Source organism: Camellia sinensis, chromosome 2 (assembly GCF_055761805.1).
Source record: "Camellia sinensis isolate YWXY chromosome 2, ASM5576180v1, whole genome shotgun sequence".
Classification (NCBI taxonomy): Eukaryota; Viridiplantae; Streptophyta; class Magnoliopsida; order Ericales; family Theaceae; genus Camellia; species Camellia sinensis.
This window is the reverse complement of record NC_138962.1, coordinates 33,692,055-33,719,858: the sequence shown is the minus strand read 5'-3', so window position 1 is coordinate 33,719,858 and position 27,804 is coordinate 33,692,055. Positions and strand designations below refer to the sequence as shown.

The 27,804-nt window shown below is 35.0% G+C and overlaps 4 protein-coding genes across 5 annotated transcripts; 2 read left to right on the top strand and 2 right to left on the bottom strand.

Moving 5' to 3' along the window:
* The first annotated feature begins 3,196 nt into the window (after nt 1–3,196).
* On the top strand, nt 3,197–7,396 carry LOC114317477 (D-3-phosphoglycerate dehydrogenase 1, chloroplastic). The gene is made up of 5 exons (XM_082914060.1): nt 3,197–3,840; nt 5,139–5,515; nt 5,591–5,701; nt 5,793–5,888; nt 6,538–7,396. Exons 1-5 carry the CDS (start codon nt 3,297–3,299, stop codon nt 7,207–7,209), a joined length of 1,800 nt encoding a protein of 599 aa, XP_082770186.1. The 5' UTR covers nt 3,197–3,296; the 3' UTR covers nt 7,210–7,396.
* Nucleotides 7,397–8,129: 733 nt separating this feature from the next.
* NHD1 (sodium:hydrogen antiporter 1) lies at nt 8,130–19,787 on the bottom strand. Of its 2 annotated transcripts, none has more exons than XM_028215154.2 (10): nt 19,554–19,787; nt 18,077–18,253; nt 17,837–17,965; nt 17,435–17,611; nt 16,075–16,181; nt 10,169–10,289; nt 10,004–10,065; nt 9,563–9,865; nt 8,553–8,847; nt 8,130–8,464 (listed from the first exon to the last, which is right to left on the bottom strand). In XM_028215154.2, the coding sequence occupies exons 1-10, from the start codon at nt 19,785–19,787 to the stop codon at nt 8,345–8,347; spliced, it is 1,725 nt and encodes a 574-aa protein (XP_028070955.2). In that variant the 3' UTR covers nt 8,130–8,344. The 2 variants fall into 2 exon arrangements, with proteins under 2 accessions (XP_028070955.2, XP_082770187.1); XM_082914061.1 differs by having other exon boundaries at nt 17,561–17,611.
* A 221-nt stretch (nt 19,788–20,008) lies between these two features.
* Nucleotides 20,009–22,601, top strand: LOC114273383 (stress enhanced protein 1, chloroplastic). Its single transcript, XM_028215156.2, has 4 exons — nt 20,009–20,134; nt 20,212–20,310; nt 21,534–21,709; nt 22,305–22,601. Exons 1-4 carry the CDS (start codon nt 20,089–20,091, stop codon nt 22,407–22,409), a joined length of 426 nt encoding a protein of 141 aa, XP_028070957.1. The 5' UTR covers nt 20,009–20,088; the 3' UTR covers nt 22,410–22,601.
* Nucleotides 22,602–23,179: 578 nt separating this feature from the next.
* On the bottom strand, nt 23,180–26,372 carry LOC114273381 (ribosome biogenesis protein). The gene is made up of 5 exons (XM_028215155.2): nt 26,204–26,372; nt 26,030–26,088; nt 25,209–25,258; nt 23,864–24,006; nt 23,180–23,754 (listed from the first exon to the last, which is right to left on the bottom strand). The coding sequence occupies exons 1-5, from the start codon at nt 26,221–26,223 to the stop codon at nt 23,547–23,549; spliced, it is 480 nt and encodes a 159-aa protein (XP_028070956.1). The 5' UTR covers nt 26,224–26,372; the 3' UTR covers nt 23,180–23,546.
* Between the last annotated feature and the right edge of the window lie 1,432 nt (nt 26,373–27,804).

The window sequence follows — 27,804 nt, the reverse complement described above, 5'->3', positions numbered from 1 at the left end:
ACGAATTGAAATGGTTTGTTTTGGTACGACATAACCAGTTTAGGATCTTTCAAATTTGAATTACTTTTTTAATATAGGCCATCGTCTCGTAATGTCAATTGGGACTAAAATAGCTGCTAAAGACAAAATAGACTAAAAAGTTAATAAGACTAAAAAGTTAATAAGATAAAATGTCACATCTAAAGTAAAACTACTTGATTTTTTCTCTTACTAAAATAAAAAAAATAAATTCAAACGAACTTTTTAATCCCAAGCTATAAAAGTCTCAACTCAAAAAAGTTAACTAAAAAAGTTTGGACAAATTACACTAACGGTCCCTATAGTTTGGTTCTTGTGTCACTTTCGTTCCTGACTTTTCAATTGTAATACATTTGACCCTTAATTTTGAATCTTGTTTCAAATAAGGACAATTGAAAATCTATTACTCAATTTCAAGGGCAAAGTGGTCAATTTGATAAAATATAAATTAGTTTGACAAAAACAAATATTAAAAAATTATTTTTTAATGTTTAAAAATTATTTATACCCACCAAAGATAAAATTATATCAAATTGATAAATCTTTTACATATTTATTTATTTATTTTTAACAAATTAATTTTTAATATATGTTTGGATAATGATTATGTAATGAGTGGTTGTTTTTATTTTTATTAAATTAGTTTTTATTTTTTTAAAAGTCAAATGTGGCGACAACTTTGATATCATTATTAAACCAATCTATTAAATCAAAAAATTTAAAACTAAAAGTATTTCATATCACTACAAAAAATTAAGGTTTTAAAGATCAAAATTTAAAGACAAAATTATTTTTTAGGGACCAAATATTTTTTTTTGCGAAAAGTGCCATTATAATATTTTTAGTAACAAAAATTAGACATTAGTGATGAATTATTATCCTTTTGGGACCAAATTTTTTATCTAAAAAAAAAATCATTTTGAGACCAAATTATTTTGTCACTAAAAGTCTATTTATTAGTGACATTTTTAAAATTTTGTCGCTAAAAGCCTTGTTTTGGACTTTTCAAGACGACATTTTAGCTACTATCCTCATGACGATAGAAATTGGTCCCTAAATGTCTTTTATAACAAAATTTTCATTTTTAGAGACCAAAATATTTGGTCTCTAAAACTCTTATTTGTTATAGTGTATGTTCAATATATCGATTACACATTAAAAGCCCAATAACTATCCGTTGCAAGATAATCATCCAAAAATATCCGTTAACAACAAAGCCAACCATCTATTACATAATAACCATAAAAAAACATTAAAAAAAAAAAACTAACCATTACATGATCATCATCCAAACACATACTAATAAAAGTTAACTTGGTAAAAATAAATAAATAAATAAATAATATGTAAAAGATTTATCAATTTTATATAATTATTTTTGGTGAGTAAAAATAATTTTTTAAAATTCAAAAATATTTTTTTGACATTTATTTTTGACAAATTAGTTTATATTTTATCAAATTGACGACTTTGTTCTTGAAATTGAGCAATAGTATATTCAATTGTTCTTATTTGGAACAAGATTCAAAATTCAGGATCAAATGTATCACAATTGAAAAGTCAATGACCAAAGCGACACAAGTTCCAAACTTTAGGGATTATTAGCGTAATTTGTCCAAAAAGTTTTTGTCAAATGACAACATAGTTGCCAATTTACATAAAAACATTGAATTAATTATTTATCCACCACTTCAAAAATATACAATCCATCCATTTAATAAATACTTTCAAATTCTTAGATTAACAAAAATACAAACAAACAAACAAATTAATAAATATTCAAGAATAATGAGTTAAAATTAAAATTATATGTAATAAGAGTTTATTAACTTAGATTATAGAGATGATAAAGTTAATTAATTGAGGTTATTAATTTATTATATTTATTAATATCATTATAATATATATGTATATATATGTTGAAACGGTCAGTTTCGGTTTAGTTTCGTATACAAAGTGCTTGAATCGACGCCAAAGTCGAAAAAATTCAAATTAAAAAACTGTACAGACTGATTCTTGTTAAAAAATAAACCAAATATAATAATTTCGATCTAATTTAATTAATTTGATCAATTTTTTTTACATCTCTCATAATTAGGATGTCCTTTGAAATAATCCAAATTGTGAGCTTCTATTACCCAACAAAACCACCTTTTTACACCTATTTTTCAAGAGTACATTCCTTCAAAATTTTAATTTAATTTCTTTTGGTTTATATTTTTACAACGCTCTAAGGTCCAACTTATCATCATCATCTTTCAATTATCTCTTTACAAACTTCACACTTTTCAAATGCTAACTTACACATGTCGCATTACCGATTATCTTTAATTATCATATTCATTCGTTCAATCATCATTTCCTAACTCTTTTATCCGTCTCTCTTACTTTTTTTTTACCACGAATCTTCACCCTTCACAACCTTTTTATCATCATCAGCAACCACCTCCTATAAGTCTACTATTTAATTTATTTTTAAAATGTTACTTTTTGTATGACAAAAGAAACAGTAAACTAGTTTGAAAGAAATACAATAATGATGATTTTTTTAAAGAAATTATTTTATTTCACCAACATCTTTTTCAAAATATTATTACAAATATTCACATTCTAACAATCGGAAGTTATCTAATACGTCCAACCTATTACGTGATTATATAATTAGTTTCTCACATAGAGAAAAACATGAAAAAAAGAAACTAATTATGTGATCTCATATATTTAGCAGCGCAAGTCACATAAAATATAAAAAAAAATTCCACTTCAGTATAGGCTTCTAAAAAAATTACAAATAAATGATAAATTTTTGTATAGATTTATAATAATTTTATTGATTGTACCACTTATTCGTAATTCCCCTAAAATACAAATCGAATCCAGGGGATAATTTTTTATGCCTGAGGGGGCAACTCGTCGGATTTTAAACTTCGGCGCAAAAAAGTGTAAATAGGCAATATTGCAGGGGCTTAAACGCAACTTCCCCCAAAACGGTACTCACTCTCCCTCAACCTCCACTCACCCGAGCAAGGATCCTCTAGAGTTTTTTTTTTCATAAAGTTTCCTAGAGTGGTGTGTTGTATGGTTGAGATTTAATGACAAGTCACATCAATTTTTTAGCATTAAATCTCACACATACAACACACCACTTTAAGAAACTTTAGGAAAGAGGATCCTTGTGGACTCACCCACCCCCAAAACAGCTCCAGTTAGCAATATATAACAACCGAGAGCGAGCGAGAGAGAGACGAAGCAGAGATTCTCAAAAGAGCATATTGAAAATGGCGGCTTCTACTTCATCAAGCTTGCTCTCCGCCCCCTCTCTCAGGAAATCACCTCCCTCCTCTCTCTCATCGAGGCTCTCTCTCTCCTCCGCATTCGGCTTCTCCGTCTCCCTCCCCCGCCGCAGACCGCCGGCGCCGGTCTTCGTGGTGATGTCCATGGACGCCAAACCCACGATCCTCGTCGCCGAGAAGCTCGGCGAGGCTGGTCTCAAGCTCTTGAAAGACGTTGCGAATGTCGATTGCTCATACAACTTGAGTCCCGAAGAGCTCTGCACCAAGATCTCGCTCTGTGACGCTTTGATCGTTCGAAGCGGCACGAAAGTCACTCGCGATGTGTTCGAAGCGTCCTCTGGCCGGCTCAGGGTCGTCGGACGGGCCGGCGTCGGGATCGATAACGTGGATCTAGCGGCGGCGACTGAGCACGGTTGTCTTGTGGTTAACGCGCCGACGGCTAACACCGTCGCTGCGGCTGAGCATGGGATCGCGCTTCTCACCGCCATGGCTCGGAACATCGCTCAAGCCGATGCGTCTGTCAAAGCTGGTTAGCCACTTTGCTCACTCCATTTGTTCTATTTATTTATGATTCGAATTTTTGTTGTTGTGTTGTTTGTGTTGGGCGTTTCTTCGAACAGGTGGTGTGGTAGAGGTTTTTGATGTGGTAATGATTGATTTGGATCTGATTTACATGCGTGTAATTATATACTATTTTTATTCTCTTCTTTTGATTATTGATTTTTCTGTTTTGGAAAGCAAAAGGCCTAAACTTTCTGGTAGTTTAGATTCTGATTGAGTTGCAAATGGCCAAGACTTGCAAGATCTGATTCTTATCGGGATGTTAAGGTTTTCGAGATAGGATTTGCTTTTATTTATTTATTTACTAATTATTAAAGATTCTACGATTGTGTTGAAATGGTGAAAGAGTAGTTTTGTATTCAGAAGAATCAGAATCTTAAGTCATGCTTCACGTGCATGTGCTTGATTTCGTAATTAAATTGTGTACTACAAGTAGAAGAATTTACAAGCATGCATCCGGTTTTTGCTTTTCAGATGAGGTCTGAGAAAAAAAAACATAAAACCTATTTATTGTTGACTCTTCTTGTTGATCTTTCAACAACCCATAATTGTTTGTTGTATTTTGTATCATGGTGTTACAAAACTTTCCACTGTAAAATTTCTGGGTTAATGCAAGTGATTAGCAATTTGCCATCTGTTTGGGAATCCTGCAAGCTGCAGTGGTGGCGAAGTACTTGGAATACTATCACCTAGTGTTTAGATTGTATGATTTGATAACCCTATATTGTTTCTATTGATTATTTGGTGTGGTGCTAATAGGGGGTTTTCAATTGATCCTTTGAGTACTGACCTTGTTCCTTCTACATGTTAGAGGTTGGTCTAAGGTCATCATCAATGGTTCATCAAATAGATTATCAAATTTAAATTTGATGAAAAAGCTTACTTTTTGTTTCTCCAACCGTTCATCAAATAGATCATCAAATTCAAGATTTCTCAAATCTTTCATCAAATTGAGGACAGATGCACCTTTCATCAAATCATTATTCATTGCCGTTAGATTTTCACCACTAGATGTCTCCCTGGATGCCACCTCAAGGCAAAAATTTGCAAAAAATTTACACTAGCTAGTCGACCAGCCTTACACCCGCCCGGTCGACCAGTGGTTTGATGAAACTCCGTTGGACCACTTGATATCAAAAGAAGGTTTTACTTAAATTTTTACTCAAATTTGGTGAAACAAAAAAAAAAAAGATGAACCATTGGAGGCCTAAGTAACAGTCTAGAAGTATTATATCCTCTTAATATATCATATTTTGGCCAATACAGGGAAGTGGGAGCGGAACAAATATGTGGGTGTGTCCCTTGTTGGCAAAACACTTGCTGTGATGGGTTTTGGAAAGGTTGGATCAGAAGTTGCCAGGCGTGCCAAGGGGCTTGGTATGCAGGTGATTGCACATGATCCATATGCCCCAGCGGATCGTGCCCGTGCTATAGGTGTGGAGCTTGTGAGCTTTGATGAAGCCATAGCAACTGCTGATTTCATCTCACTTCATATGCCTCTCACTTCTGCTACATCAAAAATTCTCAATGACCAAACTTTTGCAAAGATGAAGAAAGGAGTTCGGATTGTCAATGTTGCTCGTGGGGGAGTAATTGATGAAGAAGCTTTAGTGAAGGCACTGGATGCGGGCATTGTTGCTCAGGTTCTTTCTTGCTCAAAAACCACTAAAATTCTGTTATTTGTGGAAGAAAGTGAATAACATTCCTCTTTCTTGCAGGCTGCACTTGATGTTTTCACTGAAGAGCCACCACCAAAAGACAGCAAATTGATACTACATGATAGAGTAACTGTAACCCCGCATCTTGGTGCCAGTACTATGGAAGCTCAGGTGTGTTAAAATGACAAAACTTGACACCTGTTCATGCTTTATATGTCTTTTGACATCATGTTATCATTTAATATTTGGGTTTGATGTGCAGGAAGGAGTGGCAATTGAAGTAGCTGAAGCTGTTGTTGGTGCCTTAAGAGGGGAGCTTGCTGCTACTGCAGTCAATGCGCCCATGGTTCCTGCTGAGGTATCAGGATTTTTCTTTTTTTAACATCTTTATTCCGAGTATTATCAGGCCTACGATATCTTCTCTAAACCAAATGCTGCATTTAATTTCCTCAGTTCATTTGTTTTACCGTACATTTTTACGGTGATGTGTGCTCTACACCTCTAATTTTTTTCTTTTTATTGATTTATTTGTTTTGATAAGTGAGTGTGTTTTCCATAGTGAGGTAGAATGTTATATCCAAGAAAATCTCAACATAATCAACCAACTATTTTTTTGATGCTTTGAGTTATTTATAATATTATCAACAATTTTTATCCAGTAATCTAACTAACTAGAATTTTTTTTTTATTTTTTATTGTGCAATGGAAGGACTTTTGACAATTTACTCCTGGATGAACAATTTGCTATTCTGCTTGTTTGTGTATGAAAATGATCGATTTTTTTGATGTCTGTATATGATTAAATTATTTCTGGTCTTATCATTTAGTAGCTACTTAATTTGGGGACTGCTGATCCAATGTAGTATGAATTTTCAAAACCAACCCTCTGTTTTACTCTGTTGAAAATTCCCGTCCCCCCAAAAGAAAAATATAATTCACATAGTCTCCCCCCTGTTCCACCATTAAAAACTCAATTTAATCTTATGATTTTTTCCTCACAACTGCAGGTGCTTACAGAGCTCAAACCATTTGTTGAACTTGCTGAGAAACTTGGTAGACTAGCTGTCCAATTAGTGGCAGGTGGGAGCGGTGTGAAATCTGTGAAAGTGACGTATGCTTCTGCTAGAGCTCCCGATGACCTTGACACAAGGCTGCTTCGAGCCATGACCACCAAGGGTCTGATTGAGCCCATATCCAGTGTTTTTGTAAACTTGGTGAATGCAGATTTCACTGCTAAACAGAGAGGTCTTCGGATATCCGAAGAACGTATAATTTTAGATGGTTCACCAGAAAGTCCACTCAAGTCCATCCAGGTCCAGATTGCAAACGTGGAATCAAAATTTGCCAGTGCAATTTCAGAGTCTGGGGATATTACAGTGGAGGGACGGGTCAAGGACGGGATTCCACATTTGACGAAAGTTGGATCTTTTGAAGTTGATGTGAGCTTGGAAGGTAGTATTATTTTCTGCAGGCAGGTTGATCAGCCGGGTATGATTGGCAAGGTGGGAACCATATTGGCCGAAGAGAATATCAACGTGAGCTTTATGAGCGTTGGTCGAATTGCTCCGCGAAAGCAAGCTGTGATGGCGATTGGAGTGGATGAGCAACCCAACAAGGAGTGTTTGAAGAGGATCGGGGAGATCTCGGCCATTGAAGAGTTTGTTTTCCTCAAGCTGTAGTGAGGTGTCTAATATCTATAGTCACTGCATGTTTGTTTTGTGCCCAATTTTGATTAATCTTCATTTCTGTTTTGTTGTAGTAGGCTGCTGTGCAATTGTGAGTGTACTTTATGGAGCTGTGATTGTCTATCCCGGGAACCAAAAAATGGGAAAGTTTTTTACTATATGATGGTTTTTATTTTTAGAACTCCATTTTGTTATTAGATGCCTGGCTGATTCTATTGGTTAAAATAAGGTGGTGATGGAAATGTATTTGATGCAGGAAACTGACTTTTTTTTAACTCGGTATTTGGTCCATTAGACTAACTAATTGGGGAGACTAATTCTATGTTCACTTGCAGGGTTCTATGTTCACTTGTAGGGTTCTAATTAAAGCTCAAGAAATTATTTACATTTAAAAGTTTCAAACATCAGACCTCTAGACCCAAGCCTTCATCACTGCAGCTTATCTATCTATGGATTTGGTGAACTGATATTTGACCTCTGAACAATAATTTTACCCTTACATTTTATAATTATTAGTAATAGAAATAGGACCAAAATTACAGCTTTTGTGAAAGTCATAATAAGCTGATTTTTTTTTTTTTGTTTTGTAGATTGTTTTCATTTTTAGTGATTATATATATATATATACATTTATGTCAATTTTTTGAAAAACTTTTTAGGCCCATCATAATTTGATGACCTAAATTTTTTTTTAAAATAAATAAATAAATTTTTTCTTTAAAGACTATTGAATTAACCTTTTTAAATTCTTCTCCCCAAAATTGACATATTTTTGTCTTTAATAGTTTTTTTTTTTCTTTTAGTTTCCAAGTTCATCTAGTAAAGACTGATCTATAAAGTAAAAGATTAAATATAATGTTTTTATAAAAAATTTCAGATGAAAATAAATAAAACTAAATAAGTCAAACAAAGCCTTAAACCATCAAAGTCATTATCTCTTACCAACCTCAACTTTTGCCACAACATCTATTCAAAACCTTTATCAATTATTCTCTCCATGCTTCCTTTACATGAACTTCTGCATACATATGATACTTTGTGTCCTGAACATTCTACTGATTCAGATATCACTTGATCAAGCCAATGTGAATATCCGTATTACATCAAATGCACTGCCCTCACTATTGATTTATGAACCCGAAAGGAAAGGGGCCTGAGCTAGAGATGTTGGGAGAGAGAGATGGAGATTATGAACTGCTAAATACGCAGCAATACCAGCGGCATAACCAGCAAAAGCAAAACCGCTTACCTGCAAAAAAATAGAGATCGGTTTCATCTTATTATGACATGAAAAACAGACTCTGAATCGACGGACGCGATTGAAAGGTGGCATATACCTTTCGCAAGTACCAAAAGAAATCCACCTTTTCCATTCCCATAAACGCAACTCCTGCTGCAGAGCCAATTACCAACATGGACCCACCAGTACCGGCACAATATGCAACCAACTGCCAGAACTTCGAATCTTGGGGGAAGGAAGTGAGATCGTACATTCCCATTGTCGCTGCGACCAATGGGACATTGTCTATGATTGCTGAAACGACACCTATTGTGCTTGCAATCAGTTCAACGTTTGGAATATGGGCATCAAGGTAATTTGCCAGTTCCCGAAGAATCCCTGCTGCCTCCAAGCTATATAGAAAAGGATTCAAAAGTCATGGAGAAAGAAATGGAATAATCTAAGAGGCTTCACTAGAATAACAATTAACAATGGTGACATACTTGCAATCCCTTCTAACTACAGATTTAGCCTTTTATTCATTCATGAATCTTAAAAATAAAAAACCGAAATACAAACAAAAAATAAAGCTTCCACTTACAAGAGTTCTAAAGATTTTGGGTTTCTGATGGGAATTTATTCATAGATTATTGAACTCAAACTAGCCAATTATTCAGTGGTACAACCACTTCTCCTAAACCAGAAGACATACCATCAGATATACAAACAAAAAATAACATAAATGAACATTTAAGATCCAGAGAATCAAGTAGTACGGTTTTCTTCCATTGTCATAAAAATCATATCTGTAGAACCAATTTGATCAATTCTTTATAACAGCAAGGACGATGCAAATGTGGAAATGGCAATTAAAGTACTTTTAAAATAGTACTACATATAATTTCCTATAAAGATGTTCAGATATTGTGCAAAGTATAAATATTTCTCTTCTGAAATAGAAATGAGAATGTATAGAGTAAGACATTACCAATTATGGTGATTTAAGAGGGAGAATGTGATGTATAGTTTCTCTATGTTGATCTCTTAAAATGCTAACCTTGATCTTCTACAATTGTTAAGCTAATGGGATGTAACAGTTGAGAACTTTAAATGGTGATGCCTGCATACCTGCCGACAGACAAAAGGATCCCAAGGAAGAATAGGATTCCTTGGGTGTCAATTCGTGATAAAGCTTGGGGTACTTTCAACTGTTGTCTTTCGGATTCACCATAATGGATAGCATCTGTTAGAATCCAAAGAATTCCGAGTCCAAGCAGCATACCCATGTAAGGAGGCAAACCTGTTACAGCCTTGAACACGGGGACAAAAACTAGTGCTCCAATTCCAACGGAGAAAACAAGCTGTCCTCGAGGTGCCATCTGTTCAGATGCCAAAACATTGGTTGAGTCCTGTCCCTTCCCATTCATTTCACTGAACGACAAATGAAAAGTTCATTTGATTTCATTTACAATCCACAAAGTTAAATTTAAGATTCTGTAACTTCACTTATGCAACACAGTACCTAGTCGTTCCCGAAAAAAGGAAAAAAAGAGAAGAGCAACGTTGTACCTAGCAAGTGACATAAGAGCGAGTGGGACAGCCAAAGAAACTGCAGAAGGTATAAATAAGTCCTGTAAGCAAAGAGAAATTATAAAAATTGTTCCATTCCGTGAAAGATGAATATATGGGAGCAAATTAATGATAATGATCAGAGCGTCGGAACAATAAGAAGACCTTCATTGTCTGCACTGTAGATATTTGACCATGTATCCACAGCATAGTAGTGGTAACATCACCAATTGGAGTCCATGCACCACCAGCATTTGCTGCTATCACAACAACAGCCCCTAGAAGCCTGTAAATGAAATATTAACACATTAAAAAAGCTTTGCCAAAGGAATTGATAGAAAATCTAATGCTGAAAATTTACTGCTGAATTACTAGTTCTGCAGACTTTATTTTACTTAGTTTGTACTACAGTTTAAAATTTAAAGATAAGAATTGTGTATTGAGGTTCATTTTTGCTTTGAGTGCATTCAACATTGAACGATAAGACAAGTCTCTGTGACTTAAAAATTTATACTATTTTTTGGTGAATTTTTAAAATTTTGAGTGGTACCGACTATGTATTCTCAACCAAAATTTTAAAAACAAAACCACTCAAAAGTTTCAAATTTCAAATACACTCAAAATAGGATTATGAAACAAACCCTTAGCAAACACTGGTTGACAAAGTTCAAGACAATACAATGAGGGTGTTTGGCAAAGGCTATTGTTTGGCTTTTTGGGCTAAAATTTACAAAAAGGCAAAATAGGTTAAAATATCTAATAAGACAAAATGTCACATCAAACCCATAATCATTTCATTTTTTCTCTCACAGACATCACATCCAATTACAAAAAAATTCAACTATCTTGTCAAATACACAAATTTTAACTTACTAAAATAGCCAAAAACTAAAATAGCCTACTAAAACAACAACTTCCTAGACACCCACAATATGCAACCAACAATTACAGTCAAAGCATGAACTTCTGGGAGCCACTCAAGTGCGTGATACAAATTTGGTAGAACTACCATCCAAAGACCAACGGTCTAGGTTTTAGACTACGGCATTTTTTTTTTCGTTTAATTTTTCAATTCTATTTAATCATTGTCTTCTTCCCTGGCTTCTTGAGAAATGGTTTTATGTTTCAATAAAAGTAAAATTATTTCTAGTAAAATACAGAAGTTTGAATGAGTTCAAGTTTAGAACTTGAAAATGGTGAATAGGATAAAACTCAAACTCAACAAAGCTTTGTCTGAACTACTTGGGGTTGACTACAAAAGGAATGAAAAGAATTATTTGGCTTACCAATCAATGAGGTAGAGGCTATGTATATATAATATATTCATGATACAATTTAGAAAACAAATATATACAAAGTAAGATTCCTATAATGGAAATAATATACACAAGATAAGATTCCTATAATTAAAATAATTCATATTCTAATTTCCATATTAAAACATAATATTTTGATTTTTATATTCAACACTCTCCCTCAAGCTGGTGTGAAGATATTTAACAAACGCAGCTTGTCAATAGAAGACTGGAACAAAGTTGGTCCCACAGATTTTGTGAATATATCTACCAACTGCTGAGAAGAAGAGACAAAGGAAGGATGGACGCACAATGCCAGTCCGAACCTTCTCTCGAATGAAATGTATGTCAACCTCGATATGCTTGGTATGCTCATGAAGTACAGAATCAGAGGATAACATAATGGCAGATTTGTTATCACAAAATAAAGAGGAAGGAACGGTCTCCTCAAAACCCAACTATGCTAGAATAAAGCGAATCCAAAGAATCTCACATGTCCCATGTGCCATAACCCGATACTCAGCTTCTGCAGAAGACCTAGAAACCACCGCTTGCTTCTTATTTTTCCATGAGATAAGATGATCACCATAGAAAGTACATAAGCCAAAAGTGGAACGCCGATCAATCCTAGATCCTGCATAGTTTGCATCAATGAAATAGGAGAACCCAGATTGGAGACCAGCAGTAAAGAACAATCCCAAGTTAGGAGAAGTTTTTAAATACCTCAAAATATGATAAATCGCGTCAAGGTTCTCTTTACGAGGTACATGCATGAACTGACTCACAACACTAACCGCAAATGTCAAATCAAGTCTAGTGTTGGTCAAATAAATGAAGCGTCCAACAAGACTTTGATACATGCCTAGGTCAACCAGCAACTCACTAGGCTTTGATGTGAGTTTGACATTAGAATACATAGGAATAGAAGCAGTTTTACACCCTAACGTACCAGTATTCTGAAGCAAGTTAACGGTATACTTTCTTTGAGATAAGGAGATCCACTCCCTTGAGCAAGCCACCTCAATTCTCAAAAAATATTTGACACATCCTAGATCCTTAATATCAAAAGTTTGGCCCAAGACCACCTTTACTTGACCAATGCCGACAGAGTCATCACCTGTGAGGATAATATCATCCACATAAACTAACAAGACTATACACTGACCTGTAGAATTCCGACTAATGAAACAAGTGTGATCGAAGTGGCACTGAACAAAGGCCATAGATATAATAACAGAACTAAAGCGACCAAACTATGCTTGTGGAGACTGTTTCAAACCATATAAGGATTTGCGTAACCGGCACACTTTCCTCGAATACTCCCCATCAGCCCGAAAACTGGGTGGAGGAGCCATATAAATCATCTCAAGAAGATCTCCATGGAGAAATGCATTCTTGACATCAAGTTGATGAAGAGGCCAAGAAGGAGATGCTGCAAGGGAGATGAGGAGACGTACAAAAGTAAGCTTGGCAACAGGAGCAAAAGTGGCACCAAAATCCTTGCCAGGAATCTATGTGAAACCTTTGGCCACCAAGTGGGCTTTGTAACGATCAACTGAGCCATCAGCAAGGTACTTTATAGTGAACACCTATTTGCAACCAACTGTGCTTTCCCTAGGAGGTAAAAGTACAAGATCCCAAGTGTGATTCTGTTTTAAGGCCGCCATCTCAGTTTGCATAGCCACTACCTATTTGGGATTCTGAAAGGCCTCAGACACAGAACAAGGAATGGACTCCGACTTAAGCTTGCCAAAAAAAGAATGGTAAGAAGGGGAAATCTTGTCATAAGAAAGATACTAGGAAATAGGATGATAAGTACTACTCAAATAACTCAAACGATTTGGAGGATGTTGATCCCGATGTGGGTTACGACAAGGAGGTGAAGAAGAAGCTAAAGGAGAAGAGTTACCTGACCCAGAGATCAAAGAGGCGGCAAAGGGGGTGAGTGTGTGGGTGACAGGAGTATACTTGCAATAAAGGAGGAGCCGAAGGTTGAGAAGGAGGAAGGGGGACAGCCTTATTCTTAACCTCATCCAAAATGGTCACCGGGCAAACAGTGGAAGTAACAAGAGGAGAATCCTGCAAAGAAGGGTTAGTACCAAAGAAAAGAAGATCCTCACAAAACGTAACATCCAAAGTGTAGTGAAAGTGACCAGACACAGGGTCATAACACCTGTACCCTTTGGACATGGAAGAGTACCCTAAGAAGATACAACGAATAGATTTGCCATCTAACTTTGTGCGAGCAGGACTCCGATTTTGAACAAAACAGGTACACCCAAAGACACAAGGTAAGAGTGGAAACAGAGTGGCGGTGGGCATAAGGGTATGAAACGGAGTGAGTCCATGCAACACACGACTAGGGGTCCTATTAATGAGGTAAACAGCAGTAAGGACAGTCATATGCCAATAAGACTTGGGAACACCCATACCTCGAAGAAGACACCGGACAATAGACATAATATGGCGATTTTTGCGTTCAGTAACACCATTTTGTTTAGGGGTCCGAGGACAAGTAAGTTGTTGAAGAATACCGGTTTGATTAAGATGGGAATCAAACGCATTAGAAATATATTTCCCACCATTATCAAAACAGATAGTCCTAACAACTGCATGAAACTGAGTTTTAACCATCTATAAAAATTGGACAAAAATGGAAAAGACATCAAACTTACGACAAATTAGATAAAGCCAAATGCACCTAGTGTGATCATCAATAAAAATCACATAATATCTATGACCAGAAAAAGCAGTGATAGGGGAAGACCCCCAGACATCAGAATGTATAAGATCAAAAGCACTAAGAGCACGAGTCATATGAGAGATATAGCTAGTACGGGTATACTTAGACAACTCACAAACCACACAATGAAACTTAGAATCTTTGCAAGCTTTATTAAATGAAGGAAAAAGTTTACATAAATACTGAAAATTAACATGACCCATATGAGTGTGCCATAATTCTAAAGTTTGAATATTAAAAACACAAGACATGGAAGCAGGCAAAACAGATGCCTGAAAACTAATTAAGGAAGAAGAGGAAGGCTCGTCCGGTGGATACCCAAAGTAGTACAGCCCATCACGTTCATAGCTCTTGCCAAAAATCCTCTTCGAAAAGGCAAGAGGAGGGTAAGAAAATGACAACACAATTAAATTGTTTGACAAGACGACTAACAGATAAGGGATTATATGCAAAATTTAGGACATGTAAAACATATGATAAAATAATGGTAGGAGATAAAAAACACTACATCTTTATGACGAACAGAGGATAATGAACCATCAACAAGACACACAGATTGGGAAATAGTAGTAGGGACTGGAAAAAAAAGAAAGGAAAACTCACCCGTCATATGATCATTAGCCTCAGAATCCAGAACCCATGAGGGACTAGCAGACCAAACATGAAAAGCAGTAGAAGTACTTGTTGTAAGGGTGGCAACAGTGGTAGATGATGGGCCAAGAGAATTGGCAGTAAGAGATCCAAGCTGAGCATGAAGCTAACCAATCTGAGTCTGTAACTCCTGTAAATTATGGAGATGAGGAGACCCAAGAGCAGGAGTAGCGTAACCCACTAGAGCCGCAGTGCGAGGGGTGCCAGCACCACGAGGGAGCGGCTCCCCGACCACAAAATTTTTCCCATTCAGCAGCACACTCGTAATACGATGAATAGAAGTGTGATGAGAGAGAGAAAAATCAAAACTACTTGGAACAAGCTTGGTGGGTATATCAGCAAAGGATGGATCAGTGCTAAAAAACACACAAAGACAGCAACACAGTCCAAAAAAAAAAAATAAGAAGCCGAAAAAAACTCAACGGCTTATCTAAATAGATACTACCGAATAAATTCAGTAATCCAAAAGAATAAAAGGACAGACAAAGGGGCTTAATACATCAGTCCAATCACCCAAAGAAGGGAAAACAACAGCCATGAACCACCTATAGAGGCAGCCGAAGCACGTAAGACCAAAACCAAGTCTAGTCGGCAGAAACCAGAGCCTCGACAAGGATAAAGAAGGCCTACCGAGGTGAAGACAAGGAAGGAGAGGAGCTGCGAAGGCTAGGTTGAGGCTGTCAGAGGGAGAAAAGGAGTTGGAAAGGGCTGTCGGAGGCTAGAGAGAACGAAAAAAGCAGTTGGTGGTGATGGGTGGTTGAGAGAAAGATGGCTAGGGAGGCTCTAATACCAAAAAGAATCAAAAGAATTATTTGGCTTACCAATCAATGAGGTAGAGGCCATGTATATATAATATATTCATGATACAATTTAGGAAACAATATACACAAGGTAAGATTCCTATAATTAAAATAATTCCTATTCTAATTTCCATATTTAAACATAATATTTTGGTTTCTATATTCAACACTACATGACTCTGATTTATCTATTCTACTTGATCAATGGCAGGCTAAAAGAACTTCCATAAACTACTCAACTATATACCACTTTTTGGATGATTTAGTCATTTTACCCTTCTATAAACTACTCAACTATATATCACTTTTTGGATGATTTAGTCAACTTTATGACCAGCTTTTAAGCTGGGGGTTGGAGTTCAAATTTATTCTTCAAGTTTTTCAAAATTTCTCAATTATTCATCTTAGTAGTGAAGACGTTGAACCCCCATTGGCCTAACTATTATGATATCCGCCATAGTTTCATCATATAAGAGACTAAACATGACAATGACTCCCAGCAATCAATATGCGAGAACTATATCATGCAACATTTATAGTGTTAATAAGATAAGAAATCATTGCACAATTCTGGGTACCTACTTGCGGTATTCTGATGGGGGTACTAGTTTACGCAGTAGGGAAACCATAATAATAGTGGATGTCAGGTTGTCAAGGACCGAACTGAGGGAAAAAGTTACAAAACCAACCTGCAATCATCATCAATAATTGTCAAACGCCAAAACCTAATGCTGAATTTAAGAGTAAATGTTAGGGGCTATAGTGTTCTCAAGCTACCATAGGAGAAATTAAAATGAATTGATCTTCTACAGCTAGCTTTTTTAAATTTTCCTTGTCACCCCCAGAAATTGCTTTCTCATTAGTCCATGAGTATTACAATTTCACTAGTAAACGAAAATGTTGTTAGCATCTGACGATTTTCCTAGTTACAAGATGCTTATGCTAAACTAAATACTGGCACTTCAAGCTACCATTGATCATGAGCAATCTAAAACACATACAGCGAACTATAGTTTTAAAGAGTGCTTGTTCCAAAATGTCTCATAGTTACTTCTGGATGCCACATAGGATGAATTAGTTGCAATTTAGAATAGAATGCCATCATAGGAATCTAGCAGAAACTTTAAAAAATTAATCTCAGCAAGAGCTATGTTGGGGTCTTAAGGTTGCAGTACATTTTAAATTAGGCGCCAGGCTACATAACACACACAGAATTTGGTACAGATTTATAACAGAAACTAGGAATCAGTGATACTTCATCTAATTAACATTTTCATCAGCAAGGAAAAGCAAAAAGAAAAATAACATATATGGATTAAAAATTAGAAATACAAGCAAAATGGAACTTGGTCTCAAGGTTTAGAAAACTATCGTGGATAAAACAATACTTGATAAACTAAACAATGGTGCAATACTGATCATTTTTTTAACAAGAAGTGGTTTTTATATTTTGAACCAGTTTTTAAAATAATTTGATGACAAGATAGGTACCCTCCCCCTTCTAAAGGGAAAACACCGGTACATATTTAGGCTTTGAAGCTACTGAAAAAATGTTAAATTAATTTTATTTTTTAAACCTTGCCCAAGGATAAGTTTAAAACACATACTCCCTGCGTCCCAAAATATTAGTCCCTTATTCCATTTTTCATTGTCCCAAAATATTAGTCCCTTTTCAAAAATCAAGGGCAAAAATAATATGAATTTCCTATTTTGCCTTCTTTTAAATTTATTAACAAGATAAAAAGTACAATTATGACAATTGATATTCCCTAAAAAATGTACTATCAATGGGTAATTTTGGAAAATCAATTTTTTTAAAGTGCAATGATTGTACTACCAAAAAAAGTTAGGTTCCCCAAAAGAACTATTATTTTGGGACGGAGGGAGTATATCAAAAGAGGACCAATCAATGCCATTATAATGGCAGAAATAGAGCACTGACCACCCAAAGAAGAGTCTTCGGCTTTCGAGTTGTTATAATGTCAGTAACCAACTTAAATCCTTGATGAGCATCGACTATTTCCACGATGGTCATTGCTCCAAGCAAGAAAAATACTATTTCACTGACCTCAGCAGATACATGTGATAACTCTGAAATGGCTATATCAGTTGAAGGAGCCTGCACAACAAAGTGAGACAACTTAAATTAACTTGCACAATATTAACAGAGAATGAATATGCGAACGACAAAACCAATATCCGGCGATATATTATAAATAAAAAAATTCGGACGAGTAATCAATGAAGAAGCATTAAAGCATATATTGTTCTACAACAGCAGAAAATTTTATTATCTACAAAGCAGATATCATTGAATTGGTGAAGAAGTGTATCTAAAACTTACCCCAATACTACGTACAACCCACAAACTCACAGCCATACATAATCCAACTCCACTTTTATTGAAGGCAAAAGATTCTTCAAAAATTATGCCTGTATATCCTATTACAAATAACAGTGCCATAGCAACATCCTGTGGCATGAGAAACCAGCTGAAGGGTCATGCATTTTTTCTCCTGAATTTATTGAAGCCATCACCAAAAACTTGGAAGTGATGGTATCAAGGAATGGGATAAAGAAGGACCTGATTAGCAGCAACCCATGACTGATTAATTGCCACTGCCCCCATTGCAGCAGCTGCAAAAACCGCGAGAGCTTTCTGCAAATCAGTTTTTGGCTTGTAAGTGGCCTCAAAATCCATTGAGCTTGTTTCATCGGTTGAACACAAAGGATCACAACCTCCAGATGATGGTATCAGCTCCTGATGGTGTGTTAAAGATTAATGTTAAAGATTAACATGAAGTACAACTTTTAGCAGAAAGGATACAAGATGGTGAACGAGTGTGCATAGTGTTGCTATATGACATAATGGCAGTTCAATATAACAGACAACTTTTCAAGAGAAGTTGCTTGAATAAAACAAAGGCTTTAAAAGATCAGGAAAGTTCCCATTTGTAGCAAAAGTTAAAAGCACATGGAGCTAGGGTAATCAATAGGTCTTGTCAGTACTCTAGACTATCATTCAAATTAAAATCAAATACAACTAATCATTCAGTTTACATGCATAGCTCCTTTTCTTAGTTGTATCTTCTACAATTAACAATTGAGTAATGTAACAAAGCAGTATCGCAATTTCAATGATGATGACCATAGCATAATCGATCACATTTCCTTTCTCAAATGGTTTCCCACTAAAAAGAACCTGCCTTTAAACGATTTTTCATTTTCACAAAACAAAAAGACAGACTATATGTATTTCACAATGGTTGGAGAACTTTGCAGAACCCCTAAACAAGATTGACGAGACACGAAAACTAAAGAAAACAAATAAACAACAATTATAAATCACATGTGCACACAAAAACACACTATTTACGTGGTTCATCCTAAAACTAGGGTTACGTCAACAGTCTCTGCGGTTTCACTGTGATATACAGAATATGCCTTTAACATGGAAGACTAGAAGCAATGCCACGTTCACAAACGTCAGCAAAACCAAAACTTGACTCTTAAAAATAGTAGACTAGAATAAGCCCCAAACATGATATGAGCATCTCCAATCCTTTCATCAAAAGTTCATCAAATCAAGGGGGAGTGATTTTTTTTATCAAATTTGAATTTGATAAAAATTTAAAAAGATGAAGCATTGTAGATGATTTTTTTTTTTCATTAAATGTGATGAAAAGTGAAATTTGGGATGAGAATGTAATTTTTTAAAAGATTTTGATGGAAAGTTGATGAAAGGATTGGAGTAGATCAAATCAAGCCTTTTACTCAAATTTGAAATCAAATTAGATAAAAAATTTGGTGAATGATTGAAGATGGTCTGAGATGCTAAAGTATTTAAACAGTAATTAACTAAACATGCTTTAAATAATACTCTTTCCAAATTCAATCAAACCATTCAGCTGTTTCAGAATCAGTAAACCAAAAGCAAATTACACAATACTAACAAAAAGAGATATCGAAAAGAATCAATATCATGCCAAATTCACTACAATTCAATTCAAAGATTCATGTACAGAGACAAAACCAGAGATTGAGAATTTTGTGTTAAGGACCAGAATTTGAATCTCGGAGTTGAGTTGGGGCTGTTGCTGAGTCGACGAAGGAGATGATGACGATGAGTCTCGAGCCTTATCTTCGGCGCGAGCGAGAACGCCATTGCGGTGAAGCAGTCTTGGAGCTCTGAGCCTCAAGAAAGACGAACCCGAACAAGTCTGAGACAGAGAGCGTTGCTTGAATTGGTGCGCTGGGGACAGCTGGTGAGTCCTGATTGGCATTAGAGTCGACATCAGAGCTAGGGTTTCCAACACACCAGATCGTCGCGGCGGAGGCGATGGTGGTGGTGGTGGTGGTGGTGGCGATTTTGGCTTCGTTTACAGAGACAGTTGAGTGAGAGTCTTCTTGGCTAGTTTTGTTGGATAAAATGGGGATGGCTATTTCCACGCTGAGTTTGCATGGAAGAAGCAAAATTGGGAGTGGAATTAGGGAGTCGAATCTGGATACGGCCGTTTATTAGCGAACAGAAAACGTTCAAATGACCTAAGCAAGCACCTTCCCTCTCTCTCTCTCTCTCTCTCTCTCTCTCTCTCCATGGCAGTAAATCAAGTTTCTTCCTGTCTCTATACTTCCATCAATGGTACCTCTCTCTCTCTATATATATACATACATACAAGCACGAGCTTTAGATGTATTGAAAATTCATCGATTTTGCAGGTGTTTGTGCGTCTTCGAGATCATCAAGAACCAATTGGATTACTTTTCCGATCATACAAACACGAATTGGGACTGCTTTCGCCACTGGTTCTCCACTCTGTAAGCTGATTTCTAACTGCTCACAGTGAATTTTCTTCTCTCTTTCTTTCTCTCTCTACTTGTATGGAAGATTTGGCTACTTGTAGTTTTATTGCAAAATGGAGATCTAAATTCCAATTCATGCACTGTTAAATGTAGGAACCAAATTTATCTGGGGGTTTTCTTAGTAAATAATATCAAAATCATCATAAGTCTTGTAGGAACAACATGGAGGCTTTTCTTAGTAAACAACATCAAAACTTCAAAATTCTTTAGATAAACGACCCAAACAGCTCCTACTCAACTTGTGTTCGACTTCTTAAAAATTCGTTTGAGCTCTATTCGTTAATTAAACAAGCCAATCTTCAATACATTTTGTAATTCGTTAAAATTTACAAACCAAGCTTAAATAATTAATTGCTCATTCGGCTATGTTCAATAAACTTAAAACTATATAAAAATATCAAACTATTCCAGCTCGGCTTGACAAAAGCTTGTTTGAGATCGGCTAAAAAATTTAACAAACTAAGCTTAAACAAATATGAAACTTATTAAAGTTTTTAAACGAAGCTTGACCAGTTAAGTGGTCGACCCTATATGCGAGTTGTGTTCTTCATCATGAAGTAGAAGTATACAAGGAGATGAAGCACTATGAATGGAAAGACACTGCCAGAGTATAGAGATAATTGCATAAATCCATGAATAAATTAACTTTTGATTCGTGGAAATGAAATCAATATTAACATGCTACATTACAGTTTCTCTTAATCAAAAAAATCTATTTTATTAATGTTGCAAAACTTCAACAGCAGGAGATAAATCTCTTAACCCCAGAACACAGTATTAAATTGGTGTACTGCAGTTTTTTAAGCACTTTTAAGATTATAAACATTACAAATCTTTATATATTTCTAGGATTTATAGATTCAAACATTTAACATTCTGAGATTCTGATACTGCTGCGTAATTGGGCATGATTAACCAAAATCATATATAGACTCATGATCAGCAATGCAAAGTTCTTAAGTTTTTGTGATTTTCATTTTTTTTTTTGTGTGTGTGTGTGTGTGTGTGTGTGTGTATAGTTCCAAATCATAGCTTTAAATTTTTTGAAAGTTTGTTTCTTTCTCTAATTTCATTTCTCACTTTTTTCCTCTCCCTCATCAAAGCCTAGATCGAACATAGCATGAATATTCTTGCCAAAAGTCGTTTAGAATTATGGGTTCGTGTTTCTTTTTTTCCAGTGATATTGAGAAATACTCATCGAAGGAAGTTTGCATACAAAGCAACATCAGTTTCCATAAGGTGTGAGCAGAGTAGAAAGGGCAATAGTTTGGATGTATGGCTAGGGCGGATGGCAATGGTAGGCTTTGCAGCGGTTATTAGTGTTGAAATAGCAACAGGCAAAGGACTCCTAGAGGTATAGCACTAATAAACACATACCAATCAGGAGTAACAAAGTTTGGTTTTGAATGTATAACTTGGTTTTCATATTCTAATTTTCATATTTGTTCTTTTTCATCTCTAGTAGGACAATTTTGTGTAATTCTTCATGTGTCCTTGTTTGTGAAGAGATGACACAGAAATTAAATGACCACCCATCCTCTTGGATGAACCTTTTTCTACTCTGCTCCCTTCTCTTAATGGATTGTCGGGTTTCAAATTAATATCATTTGAATATGGTTAATTTGGAGAACTTGTACTGTAATTGGTACACTTCATTATTTCAATAGTAACTTCTCCATTAAAAATAATTACAAACCTGTGAAAGAGAGAAGAAAATTTACTGACGAAAATCTTCAACATGGAGGTGTAAATGCGGAAAAGAAAAAAATAAGTTTATTAATTGTTCAAGTAACACACTCAGGCATGATGGTTAGAATCTTACGATTCACGATTGGATTCAATACAAGTTTCAACCAAAACAATTCGATTTGTTTTATTGAATCTTAAATTTTGCGATTCACTTTAATTCATTTTCGATTTACTGTGTTGTATTCATTTTGATATTGCAGAATTTTGGGCTTACAGCTCCTTTACCAACACCAGCCCTGGCAATTACAGCATTAGTGGGCTCTTTGACAGCAATATTTATCTTCCAATCTGCCTCTGAGAATTGATCACTTCGAAGTTCTTGCTTGGTGCTAGTGGGAGCTTTTGATAGAGATATTCTTGCTTACATTCTTGTTGATTTGGGTAATTTTTTGTCTCAGTGCTAACAAAAATTACCACACTACAGAATGTACAACAACAATATTCATGTAATGCCATGCCACTATGGGGGAGTTCTGATGGAATTCACTGTTGGTCTAGATCAATGAGCATATATATCCACCTGAAGTATAATATTGAATGCTTCACAATTATGAGTGTTTTTAGAAAAATGGTAAACAAGAAAGATTGGATCTTTCAATATACTGGTTGGGCACACTCATCTGGTAGCTATCAGCATATGCTAGAAGGATAGTCTATATCCAGTCTTTATTGGGGGCCTTGCAGTTTATGATGCCAGTAGTGGACAGGTGATTCGATGTCTTTTAAAAAGTGTTTGAGTTGTCCTGTATTTTACTGTATACTCAAAATATTGCAAGGGAAAAAGGGTTGCATTGAGAGTCTTACTGTGATCCTTATTATTGAATATAATGAATTTGTTCTCTCCGCAGGGAAAGTAGGCTAATTAACAATTTAGGAGAACAAAGTAGCACAAGCAGAATAGCTATCAGCATATGCTATTCCTGTATTTTACTGTATACTCAAAATATTGCAAGGGAAAAAGGGTTGCATTGAGAGTCTTCCTGTGATCCTTATTATTGAATATAATGAATTTGTTCTCTCCGCAGGGAAAGTAGGCTAATTAACAATTTAGGAGAACAAAGTAGCACAAGCAGAATAGCTAAGAAGGCAAACATTCTATTAGCATGATCCTTCTTACATTAACCACGATCCATAATGGCCACCTTACATCACATTCGTACTCTTAAGATGCTAACCCCGGGTTCAAATATCTGACTTGTACAGCTTTGAGGACTTCCCAAATTTGTATAGCTTTGAGAACTTCCCAAAAACAGCCTATATGTTTTTGATGCATTGAATAAACCACCCAAAAAAAAAACTCCAAAAGTTGGGGCACACTGATTATCTACTATCAAGGCATCCTTGATGTCAAGATATGGGGCAGAAACATATTCAAAATCGAGTAATGAAATGGTTGAGGATCATCCATGGACCAGCATGGTTAATGAAAGCCACAAACAAAATCAGATCTCCATAGATTGAGGCCCAGCTGAAATTTTAGGCTTTTTCTTCTTCGCCTTCTTCTTCCTCTCACTTTTGACATTCTTTCTTCCTGGTGTCACGTCGGTAACAGGTTGAGTGCTCTGCAAGTGTTGATGAATGGCAGCCAATGGGTCCGATTGGAAGGCAGGATGGTCAAGAACTGTCTTTAACTGATTTGCTTCCTTCAGTCTGATAAAACAAAATAAAGATGGAATGATGATAATAATCATGATGATACTATAACAAGGAGAACTAAAGAGAGTAAGGGAATGAAGAGTGATGGAATTGAAGCACTCACACTAGATTCTGCCTGGATTTGCTATTCAGTTTAAACTCAGTTGGAGCCGGTTGCATTGGAGCCTTCAAGTCAGGAAGGAACTCAGAGAGAGTTGTAAGATCATATGCTTTCAATTTCTTTTTTCGGCTTCTGACTTTTTTCTTCTGGTAGAACAAGAAATTACTTTTTCAGCAGCAAAATATATGAGCATGTTTCAAACGGATAGCATAAATCCTAATAAAATGTTTATGTTTGCATATGTTTACGGAAGAAAAGCTACTGTATAAATCATTTGAATTTAGTGATGATAAACTACGGAAATAAGAATAACCACGACCTACCTTTACAAATCATTGAAATAAACTATTGGATAGTAATTATAAGATTCTTATCATCTCCAGGCTACACTACCACTAAGGCACAGTCCCTCCAAAACTTAAAGATGGTAAAAAATAACCATGCAAATTTGAATTTGGAAATTATAAGATGCATTCCATGTGATGACTACAAATAATTGTCAAGGAATATACATAAAAAAAAGTTTAAAAAAAATCCTTTGAAAACTTGTTTATATTAATCTTCACAAGAAAATGGATACAAATGACCAGAAAATGGATGCAATCTCAATATTTTATCATCACTAGAAATCAATTACTGAGTGATATCTCATTTTCTTCTACTTTGATTATTATTTATTTAATTTTGTTACTTAATAGTCCGCTGAAATGCCACAGGATTCGAAATGAAACAAATTCATTTCCATGTGATCCTCTGTCCACTAAGCATTTGAAGATGCATAGATAAAGCAACCATCTTGATTAGATTCAAAAGGAAAGTCATCATAGCATAGAATCCATCATATAGAACAAAACTACTCGAGGGAACATTGTTGCTATTAGAAACAAATGAAAGTAGACAACGGAAATCCTATAAATGCTACTTATGTGTTCAATGAATAAATCATTATAAGAAGACTAATAGCCCAATTAAATCCAGTTCAAGCAGTAAAGCAACAACTATTTGTACTGCGATTGACACTGTCCCTTGATAAAGAAGAAGTACCAGCAAACCACAACCACAATTTTTTGGAAAAAAATGTGAAGTATATATCAAAAGGAAAATTCTATTTATACATAAAATTCATACAAAAAATCCTACAAGAATGACGTAGCAATGCCATTATTGTAAATAAATGCATCTTCAATGGTATTTTGTTTTGAAGTGAATGGTCCACAATTAGCCCTATCATTATGTATGAAATTTTTATTTGTATAGCATTACTCGTATCAAAATTATCCAAACTAAAATGAGGTCAATCTAGTATTAGAGTTTCAAAATCAACAGATAAAATAGTAGAAGTTCTCACCTTGCCGATAGCCTTTTGGGCACCTAATGAAGCAACCGTATCTCTAACCTCTGTAAAAACAATTACCAATAAAAGAGTTATGGGAAGCTTTTGACTATAACCAAGAAAGGTGACATAAAGCACATATTTGAAGCACGGAAAATCAGCTGTAACGAAACTCATTCTTTGTTGACAATAATGAAATTATATCTGAAAATTTTATTCTAGGATGACATATGATCTTTAGATGCCTAGGTGAGCTTTAAAAATGTGCTTGCTTTCATAACACTTTCATTTATTTTACTTTGATCCATGTGTACCATGGAATTCAATTGGTCTGTTGTAATTAATAGAGTTCACCTTCGGAAAGTCTCCATTCTAAATTCTGGCATCCCTCGACCCAAAAGATTATTAGTATTGAACTTTATTTTGGATCTTCAAAGGCTCAATTTTGTTCTACTATCAAAAGGAAACTTCAAACTTCTTCATCTAAATTTCCATTGTGCCCCATTTTCTACACTAACCCCAATCACAACCATACATTCTACTATCAAATATTACGCCACATCTTGAATTTGTTCGGCATCCTAGTGATTAATCTCATATAAGCAAGCAACTAGCACTCATAAGGAAGAACTTCAATTACAACTACATTATGAATTAACCCTAGTTTTGAAACCTCTATATAAGCATTAAGAGCTTACAAGATTTTTGTATTCCCATAGAAGTGGATTTGAATTTGACAAAAACTAAACTTAAATTCAAATGTTGATAGAACAATTGCGAACGCTGGATTAAAAGAGTAGACAATACTGTCTTTGAATTCGATTTCATAAACTTACTAGCATAGAACTGGAGTTTCTTCTCAAATTTGCGATCCGCATGGGTCGACTGTTCCGATCTGCATCAAAAAAAATTTAAAAAAATAAACAGAAATTCGAAATCAACCAGTTTTTTCCATTTACGTGTTGAAAAAACAAAAACGTAGCAAATCTGTGATCGTATTGAAAATTTACAGTGAACTAGTCTTCCCCATTTGTGAATATCTGAGAATGGAAATTAGGGTTTTCAGAGAAAGAGAGAGAATGGCTTCGAAGCGGTGTCGTTTGGTCTCTTAGCAAAGAGGGATGGATATTAATAGTAGTGGCCTTGAGCTGGAACTATTGGGCCCGCACTCTCTGGGCCGTGGAAACTTTAGGCCTGGGCTTGGATTGTAGTTTGTTTGCTCCCCATTCCACCCCGTCTGAGTTTATTAAAAAATATTTAATATTTACTTTTAGGGTAAGGTACACTTACACTTCTTGAGATTTGAATTTAACACATATTATCCCTAACGTTTGAGAAATTACACTAACCCCCTCCGACATTGTAATTATTTAGACGAAATGAAGATATTAAACTCATGCACTATCTCTTTTTTTGCTTTGCTTTACTTTCTCTTTTTTTTTCCCTTTCCTTTACTTTTTTTTTTTAAAATGTAATTTCTTCTATTTTTCTATTGGGAGTTGTTACATTTTATATAAACAGAGGATTTGTGAAATGAGACTATTAACGACAAGGGTGTAAATATAATTTCCAAAATGTCAGGAGGTGAGTAGTAATAGGACCAAACCTCAAGGGGTGTCAATGTAATTTACCCTCACTTTTATAATTTTAAACAATATATAAACTACATTATTAAATTTTTGGGTTTGATGTCTTTTAGTGGTAATTTTGTTGTAATATTGAATTTATGCTTTTTATATTTTAAGACTTGAATTGTTTTATTATTATGCTTTACTAATGGTTTGTAACATTGATTAAAGTATGATTTGTACTATTTTAATGCGAATGGAATTAATTTTAAAATTATGATAAAAGGAAATAATTTGGTAACGTAGCCTAACCCAAGTTACCCGTCTTGGGAATAAATTTGTGTACAGGCGAGCGGGTACACAGGGTGAGTTTGGGTATTCATAGGATGAGGTGGATTAAAAAAATTCCAACCCAAAACAAGAATGACAAATGACAAATTATGAAAATACTCACTGCCTCGTTTGACAACAAGTCAATTTAGTCAAAAAGTTAAAAAGTTATTAAAAAAGTCAAAAAGTCAACAATCTATACTAAAAAGTCAAAGATTCTCTTTTTTTTCTATTTTTTACACATCTTTTCGTAAAAAGTCAAAAAGTCATCCCAAACATACTAATTTTTTTTAACTTATATTTCAGCCAAAAAACCAAAAAATTACTAAATTAACCTGTTTAAAAACCAGGCAAATCATCTGTCTCAATCTTTTTTGGTCTTCTTTTTATCACAAAATAAGAGTTAAAAAATATTTGGAACATAAGAAACAGGAAAAATAGTGAAACAGAGTATCATCAGCTCATTATCATCCTTATTAGTAATATATGTCCACTTGTTTAAATGTTTACACAAAATCTATATAAATATGTAGCACTTTCTTGTGGAATCTAAAAAAAAAATCAAAGCATGACAGAGGCAAATATTGGACAGACCCATGTGCTTTAGTGATCTAACAAGATATCTTTGCTTCAGTTTTGTAAGAAACCTCATACCTAATTACCAAAATCAATTGTTTTTATGATCACCTACCAAAAATAATTTTTAACCAACT